Genomic DNA, 8602 nt, shown 5'->3' with positions numbered 1-8602 from the left:
GTTTTCGAAAACAGACACTGAGGAAGCCTGCAAGTCGTAGGCGAAATACGTATCTGTCATTGAATAAAATACACATAGTAGAATTAAATTGGATAAGTTTTCTTATTTTTTATTTTTAGGTTTCGTATTCTACTAAGACGCTCCAAAAACTTCAGACTTTATCGAGTTGCTTTCGATTTGTAACGTTCCTACGGCAGCTGAATTAAGCAAAAGTTGGCCTCAATACGTTCCAAAAACAGAATGCTTAAATTCGGTTAGGAAATGCACGTCGCCTAAATTATTTACAAATGCTAATTTGTCCTTTTCCAATTAGTACCTTACCCAAATCGGTTCTCAATCGCAAGTGCTGTCCCTGAACTATATAGCGGATGTGATGCAAATGCTTAGCCACCGGCTCGTGAATTCATTTTCAACTGTAATATTTAGTGCCAACTATGCCCTATAAAACTAACATCGATTATAAGAAAAAATATAGCAGACATTACATAGCAGTAACAATTTTGTTATTACGGTGGTCCGCTACCCAGTATCATAGTTTGAATCCTGAAAGTAATAAAAAAAGAACATTTTTTCCAAATTATATTCCACTAGGGTATCACTACAAAAATTTGACAATTATTGCACACCACCCAACTGTTGCACACTTCATAGTGTATGCACTTTTTCTCGACGGTTTATTATGTTACTAGCTGACCCGACAAACTTCGTATTGCCACAAATTAACCTGTGTTGTACATAAATCATGAATCTCGGATGATCTTTGTCACTATCTCGAGTTTTGCAAGCCCCCCAGTGGGCGGCGCTTCCGATGGCGGGTCACCGGCAACACTCGCGACCGGCTCGTCCTGAATGATCTAGTGTTACTATAGATAGTTTTTGTGGTCTTGTTATTGATTAATGTTTTATGGAAGAGTCTCGAATTTCTCGAGTTGGATTAGTTTTTGAGTTTCGCAAAAATTTCTGTTTTATTTGTATGAGAGTCCATATCCCCCTACCACAGGGGTGAGAGGTCTCTAACTATCGTAAAATGAATTCTAGACTCCAAAATCTCCCACATGCCAAATTTGGTTCCATTTGCTTGATTAGTTCTCAAGTTATAAGGAAATTTGAATTTCATTTGTATGGGAGCTCCCCTCTTAAAAGGGAAAGGGGTCATAATACACCACAGACAAAAAATTCTGCCATCTAAAACTCTCACATGCCAAATTTGGTTCCATTTGGTTGATTAGTTCTAAAGTTATGAGCAAATTTGTATTTCGTTTGAATGGGAGCCCCCCCCCCCCCTCCTGAAAAGGTAAGAAGTCCTAATTCATAATGGGAAAAATGGTTGCCTCCAAAAACACCCACATGCCAAATATGGTTCCATTTGCTTGATTAGTTCTCGAATTATGAGGAAATTTGTATTTCATTTGTGTAGAAGCCTCCCCTCTTGAAGTGTGGAAGGATCCTAATTCACCGTAGAAAATATTTTTGCCTCCAAAAACCTCCACATGCCGAATTTGGTTCTATTTGCTTGATTAGTTCTCGAGTTATGGGGAAATTTGTATTTCATTTGTATTGGAGCCCCCCCTCCTAATGTGGGAAGAGGTCCTAATTCATCACAGAAAAAATTCTTGCCTCCAAAAACACCTACACGCCAAATTTGGTTCCATTTGCTGGATTAGTTCTCGAGTTATGAGGAAATTTGTATTTCGTTTGTATAGGACCCCCCCTCCTAAAGTGGGGAGGGGTCCCAATTCATCATTGAAAAAAAAAATTGTCTCCAAAACCACACATATGCCAAATTTGGTTCAATTCGCTTGATTAGTTCTCGAGTTATGAGGAAATTTGTATTTCATTTGTACAGGAGCCCCTCCTCTTAAAGTGGGGAGGAGTCCTAATTCAACATAGAAAATTTTCTTGCACTCGAAAACCTTCACATGCCAAATTTGGTTGCATTTGCTTGATTAGTTCTCGAGTTATGAGGAAATTTGTATGGAAGCCCCCCCCTCTTAAAGGGGAGAGGAGTTATAATTCCTCTTATAAAGAGGGGAGGGGTCTCAATTCACCATAGAATAAATTCTTGTCACCAAAAAAAACACCCACATGCCAAATGTTGTTCTATTTGCTTGATTAGTTCTCGAGTTAGGAGGAAATTTGTATTTCATTTGTACAGGAGCCCCCCCTCTTAGAGTGGGTAGGGGTCCTAATTCACCGTAGAAAATTTTCTTGCCCTCGAAAACCTTCACATGCCAAATTTGGTTTCATTTGCTTGATTAGTTCTCGAGTTATGAGGAAATTTGTATGGAATCCCCCCTCTTAAAGGGGAGAGGAGTTACAATTCCCCTTATAAAGAGGGAGGGGTCCCAATTCATCATAGAAAAAAATTTTGTCTCCAAAAACACACACATGCCAAATTTGGTTCCATTTGCTTGATTAGTTCTCGAGTTATGAGGAAATTGGTATTTCATTTGTACAGGAGCCCCCCCTCTTAAAGTGAGGAGGGGTCCTAATTCAACATAGCAAATTTTCTTGCCCTCGAAAACTTTCACATGCCAAATTTGGTTCCATTTGCTTGATTAGTTCTCGAGTTATGAGGAAATTTGTATGGAAACCCCCCCTCTTAAAGGGGAGAGGAGTTATAATTCCCCTTACAAAGAGGGGAGGGGTCTCAAATTACCCTAGAATAAATTCTTGTCACCGAAAACACCCACATGCCAAATTTGGTTCTATTTGCTTGATTAGTTCTCGAGTTATGCAGAAATTTGTGTTTCATTTGTATGGGAGCCGCCCCTCTTAGTGGGGGGAGGGGTCTCTAACCATCACTAAAACCTTTCCTGGCCCCAAAAACCTCTACATGCAAATTTTCACGCCGATTGGTTCAGTAGTTTTTGATTCTATAAGGAACACAGGACGGACAGACAGACAGACAGACAGACAGAAATCCTTCTTTATAGGTATAGATATGCAATTTGACAACCACTCCGGCTATACACTTTCATTATCCATCGAATGTTATGATTTTTTTTCTGTAAACCAAAGTGATTTTTAGACGTAATAATAATTGTTTTTACGTGTGTCTCAGCTTTCAGTTTCGCTTTCAACAAACGATTTTCTTGTCAAAATTATTGAGAATGATGATTTACAAAATTAGCTTTTACCAAACGTTAAATGCAAATAAACATGTTCTATCGGTTTCGTAGCATTGATAGAAACTTACTATACTCAATAAGTGAATAAAATTGGGACTTTATAACACAAATTGCCGATAAATTTGTAAGTTCAATAAGTGGCACAAAACTGTGGCACAACACTCCTTCCAATTTTATTGCACACCTGGTTTTCTTGCCCTAGCCCCTGTTTTTCTGCAACGCACGTTTGACAGTTCAGTCCTCTGCGGTGTTGCTTTTTGTTTATCAACGCAAGCGGTGGGTGCCGTAGTTTTCCGTATCGCGATTTTCCCCGTTTTTCACCGTTTATTGCGAGGTTTATTGCGAGGTCTGGGCAGCCTATGTTAGACTAACAAAATGACAGAAAAAAAATTATAGGTGTGAATAATATTTTTGGAGCAACACAAAGTGTACAGGGTAAGTAGCAATAGAGCTTTCCAGTTATGTGTGTGTTAGTGCTTGAAAATGAGGCAAACAACAACAGTAAACAAAAGAGATGCATTCTTTTGTCACCAAGTTACAGAATAATTTTCGTCTTCCGCTGGCTTAAATGACAGCAAATTTGAAAATGTGTACTTGAATTGGAAACAGGATATATCCCGAGCAAAGTTTTAGAGCAAATTGAAAACAAAATATGATATCTTGATGTAAGGGATTTTGAATACTCGGTGTGATTTCATTTTGGTCGACTTAGCGGTTAAAATATCAAAATTGATATCAAAAATTCCACGCCGTGAAATTAAATTGAATGCTACTTTTGCTATCAAAAATATCTAACGGAATACTAATCTTGCTGTTGCACAATATTAATAGGAAAGCAGAATTAGTTGTCATTTTACTATCATATCATTATCATTTTGCTATCATCATATAATTTGAAACACCCATTTTACTAGAAAAAAATTTATGTGAAAATACATTATCCCTCTAACGGGTAAGGCCGTCTGTAGACGGCCTTCGCTTTTGGAACTCCAGAGCCGCATACGAAATTTGTTTTGAATTGACAACATGCAAAATGAGTTCAGAACAGATTTATAGACATTTTGATATTAATATCACAAAATTCTGACTATGCATTCAAAAGTTATCATTTTTCAAAAACAAAAATTCCGAAAAATTTCGAAAATAATTAATGCGCGAATATTTCCTTTTTTACTTTTGATGAAATAGTACATCTAGAACAAAATGATTGACCTTAAAATTGACCCCCTAGAAATGAGCGCTACACGCTATGTCCGAAGGCACATATTATTTAACTTTGATGCACCTCAGATTTTTCTTCACAGGCTGTTAGTATTGATCAAAACAATGAATTTAAAAAAGGTCTTAAAATTTTCTATCTTGGGTTTTTTTAAAAATTCAATTTTTAAGTTTATATAGAGGTCATTTCCTCTCAAGTGATATTACCCGTTGTAATCGACCACCTCCGATTTCAACCAAATTTGGCATAAATGCTCATTTCAACCTCACATTCAATTTCCCAAAGTTTTGTACGGATTGATCAATCCCCCTTGCAGTACCGCTTCTCTATTTTTCTGAGATTTTCGAAAAAACTCATTTTTCACTGCATGTCACTGCAAGAGGGATTGATCAATCCGTACAAAACTTTGGGAAATTGAAGGTGAGGTTGGAATGAGCAATTATGCCAAATTTGGTTGAAATCGGAGGTGGTCGATTACAACGGGTAATATTACTTGAGAGGAAATGACCCCTATATAAACTTAAAAATTGAATTTTTCAAAAAACCCAAGATAGAATATTTTAAGACCTTTTTTAAATTCATCGTTTTGATCAATACTAACAGCCTGTGAAGAAAAATCTGAGGTGCATCAAAGTTAAATAATATGTGCCTTCGGACATAGCGTGCGCTAGTTCCGCCAATGAACAAAACTAATAATCGCTATTTTTCGGTTTGTTCCTCCAACATCAGCTGTTCCCCAACATGAGGCAAACAACATGTATACACGCGTACCAAGTCATCCCTGATTGGCACCTGTCTCGCTCCAGCTACCAGCCTACCACTTCTTCAATAAGTGATAGGTAAGCCTGAAGCGTACAGCAAAATAAACAATGGGGCATACCACAATAGTTCAAAATAATGGACGCAGTGGTGAGAGTACCCAACAGAAGAAGAAGTAAGATACACGCGTATTTCGGTGTTCGCAAGTATTGGTGCATGAGCTGTCAGAAAGCTCTATAGCTATTAGTGTATTTGGACAAGTTTAATTAAAAATGGGTTTATCACAGATGTGTCTGCATATTTTTCGTTTAGAGTGTATTAAAATGATAACACAGCTTGCAAGTAAGTTTTAAATTTTCATTTGTATAAGAATCGCGGTGATCATGGGCGAAAACTTGTGATAAGTCTGTTTTTGAAGATTTTTCGGCTGTGTGATATTTTAAAGAAGCTCACGTCACTCGGAATAAATGAAAGAATCATCTTTCGTACCATAAAATGATACAAGGAAACCGGTTCTTGGAAAATATTCCCCAAATCTAGTCGTAATCGCACTATAATAGAGCGAATTCGACGGGAACCAGATCAGTCCGGGCGTAAGATGGTCAAGGAATGGGAATTTCGCGGTCAACCACCATGAATACGTTGGAAAATGATTTTCAACTTATTTCTTACAAAAAACAACAGCTGCGCTAAAAAGCAGAAGGTTGCTAAAGCCGAAAGATGTCGGTAGCTGCTCAAGCGGCACGGTGATTATGAAATTCTATTTCTGGACAAAAAAGTGTTCCTACTACAGGATCACCACAACCAACAAAATGATCAGATATATGCAGCACATCTTTCTGATATTCCTCGGAATAAACTGGCCGTTCACAGGTTCCAGAATATTTCCTGGGTGATGGTATGAGGATGTCTCCCAAAATTCGAAGGTTCCGTTGCTGTTCATTGAACCTGGTGCTAAAATCAACACTAAATATCACACCGATAATGTTTTGAAGAATCATTGTCAAAAAACACTTCAAGAATGCACCATAATGCTTCCAACAAGATACGGCACCGTCTCAGCAGGCGAAAGCTACATTGGCTTGGTGTGAGGGCAATTTTCTGCATTTTTGTTCTTCTAAAGTGTGACCTGTCTCTCCACTTCTATGTATGGAGTTACATGCTGGGAAATGACTGTGGATACTTAATTGTTTCAACTAAGCTTTTGTTAAATCCTTCCTATTTACGAGTAAACTCAATAAAAATAGCGAGATGCGCCGTTATCGGCCTCAACCAAAGCCTGATAGAAGGCAAAACAAGAAAAAAGCTCATTTAGAAGTGCATGAATTGTGTGTGCAGGTGTGCACCCTGCAGATTCTTATGTATCACCGCCTACATTTTCCAGACCCCCGCCAAGAAGGCCAAAAAGAGCTTGAACTTCAGTGAGGCATCAGCAAATAAGTATAGCGAAATACTGAATAAGAGGCGCTATACCAATCTTGCATGATTTATTGCTCGAAAAAATGATAAACTTAGAATGGAAGGAACACTGATTTATGAAACGAGGGGGCGCCAAATCGACCACGACCGACTCCGGTCACAATAAAATAGGTGGTGTAAAATAGGACCTCCTGCGATAAGCAATCGGTTTATAAATATGTAAATTTTTGTTCGAATCAGAAAAAAATAAATTCCATTTTAATATTTTTCATTATTTTCAATAAAAGGCTTTGCTAAGATATTAAATTGTTTTGGAAAAATACGTTGATACATCCTACATTTAAACTGCTAACATTTAGGCACTACCTATTGCAAGAACGTATAAATGATTCGCAATGAGAACACGTTTATTGACTAGCAGACATTAGCTATAGTAGATCTTACATGGAATTATAGTAAAAGATAGAACATCATTAAATCCTCCACAAACTATTGCGGAGGCCACGAACATTGCATAAATGCATTAGTGAGGTTAGAAATGTTGTCCGAAATATCGGCTTGAATTAGCTGGCCGCAAAATTGATCACGAGATCTAGCTTCATCCAATGCCGCATAAAGTAGCTGATGACCGACAGACAGCAACATTGTGACACTGCTATGTTCTTGCCATATTTGCTCAAAATACTAAAATCAAATATTTCAATTAAAGCAACAGGTATCGATTGGAATATTTTTGTACTTACATAATTTTGGCAGGACTGCGCGTAAAAACTGCACAACTTCAGTTGGTTGACAAGTGATACTATCTCAGTCTTACTATAGGTGAACGCGGTCAAAATACTTGGCAAAAACTGGGTGACCGCAGCAGTGTCCAGTTGGAGGCACGTCACGTATTTGGCCAAAGAAGAGGGCACATTTGACATTTGAGTGGCATTACGCAATGTGCAGTTTTCACCTCTTTCCTGCTGCATCTGGGATACCAACGTGTTGTAGTATTGCATGATATTGTCAATGCCTTGTTGCAAACTGGAGCTCAACGACTGGAGGTTCCAATAGATTTGAGAAGTTATAGATTGGTCACCGTACATAACGGTCTGGTTGGTATACTGAACGCTTTCCATAAAACTTGCTAAATCTGTTTGATTTTGAGCCCAGGTCTTGTTCAGAGCCGTATACGTAATGTTAACGTAACCCATCAAATCGTTCAGAATAACAAACGCTTGATTGCGGCCAGTGTTGAGAGCGTTGCTAAAGGCAGTAACGGCAGGAGAGATCTGTTGTAATGCAGTGCTCATCGTTACCAGACCGTTCGATCCTACCGAAATGGCCGTGTATAGTGAGAAAGCCGCTCCAAGGCATCCCAGAATACAGGAGAACATCAACCAACGCTGCATCATTTCAGCTTCTGGGTTCTTCACGTCAGAAAACCGAGCACTAACTAATGACCACTGTTGTACTTCTGGGGTACTTTTATATCGTTCAATCGAGTGAATCAGATCAATTGATCCTTTGTTCGATCCTTCTACTGACGTTTCTGGTGTGAGCTATGAATAAAATGCGAAACATGTTTTCTTTTGTTTCTGGTGAATATCACGAATATAATCCAAACTACTGTTAAATTTTGTTTTCATGCTGTTGAATAGTCAGGACCAGCCGGTGTTTCTTGTTACATGCAAACATAAAACAGATGCTTGTTTTGTTTTTGAGAAAAGTTACAGCTATTGCAAATATTGGAAAATAATTCAAAGAGTCTAGCACGCGCAGGGAAAACCCCGATGAAGTTCCCATTTTTTAATTTTTCGTCTTTTTCGTGTTGCTAAGCCGAAAACGGTTTGTAAATTTATGTTTTCAAGACGTTGTCGAAAAATGAATCAATTAGGCTACAAACATGAACCTCGAACGAAATTTCGATATCGTTTATGTTGTAGAACAAATATGCGATACATCCTAACTCATAACAACGGACCATACATCAGCAGAACACCGCTGTTATAATTGTATACAATTATGTATGTTTAATCAATTCTTGTTTATTTTTAACTGTTTTCAATTTATATGACATATTATTATCCTA

The 8602-nt window shown here is 37.9% G+C and overlaps 1 protein-coding gene across 1 annotated transcript; it reads right to left on the bottom strand.

Moving 5' to 3' along the window:
- Positions 1–529: 529 nt before the first annotated feature.
- On the bottom strand, positions 530–7922 carry LOC128736393 (uncharacterized). Its single transcript, XM_053830873.1, has 2 exons — positions 7484–7922; positions 530–543 (listed from the first exon to the last, which is right to left on the bottom strand). Exons 1-2 carry the CDS (start codon positions 7920–7922, stop codon positions 530–532), a joined length of 453 nt encoding a protein of 150 aa, XP_053686848.1.
- Between the last annotated feature and the right edge of the window lie 680 nt (positions 7923–8602).

Source organism: Sabethes cyaneus, chromosome 2 (assembly GCF_943734655.1).
Source record: "Sabethes cyaneus chromosome 2, idSabCyanKW18_F2, whole genome shotgun sequence".
Classification (NCBI taxonomy): domain Eukaryota; kingdom Metazoa; phylum Arthropoda; class Insecta; order Diptera; family Culicidae; genus Sabethes; species Sabethes cyaneus.
This window is presented reverse-complemented; position numbering and strand designations above follow the sequence as displayed.

What these genes read in the sequence shown, in the direction of transcription:
- LOC128736393 (XM_053830873.1), bottom strand. Translation starts at nt 7,922, where the DNA reads ATGCAGCGTTGGTTGATGTTCTCCTGTATTCTGGGATGCCTTGGAGCG.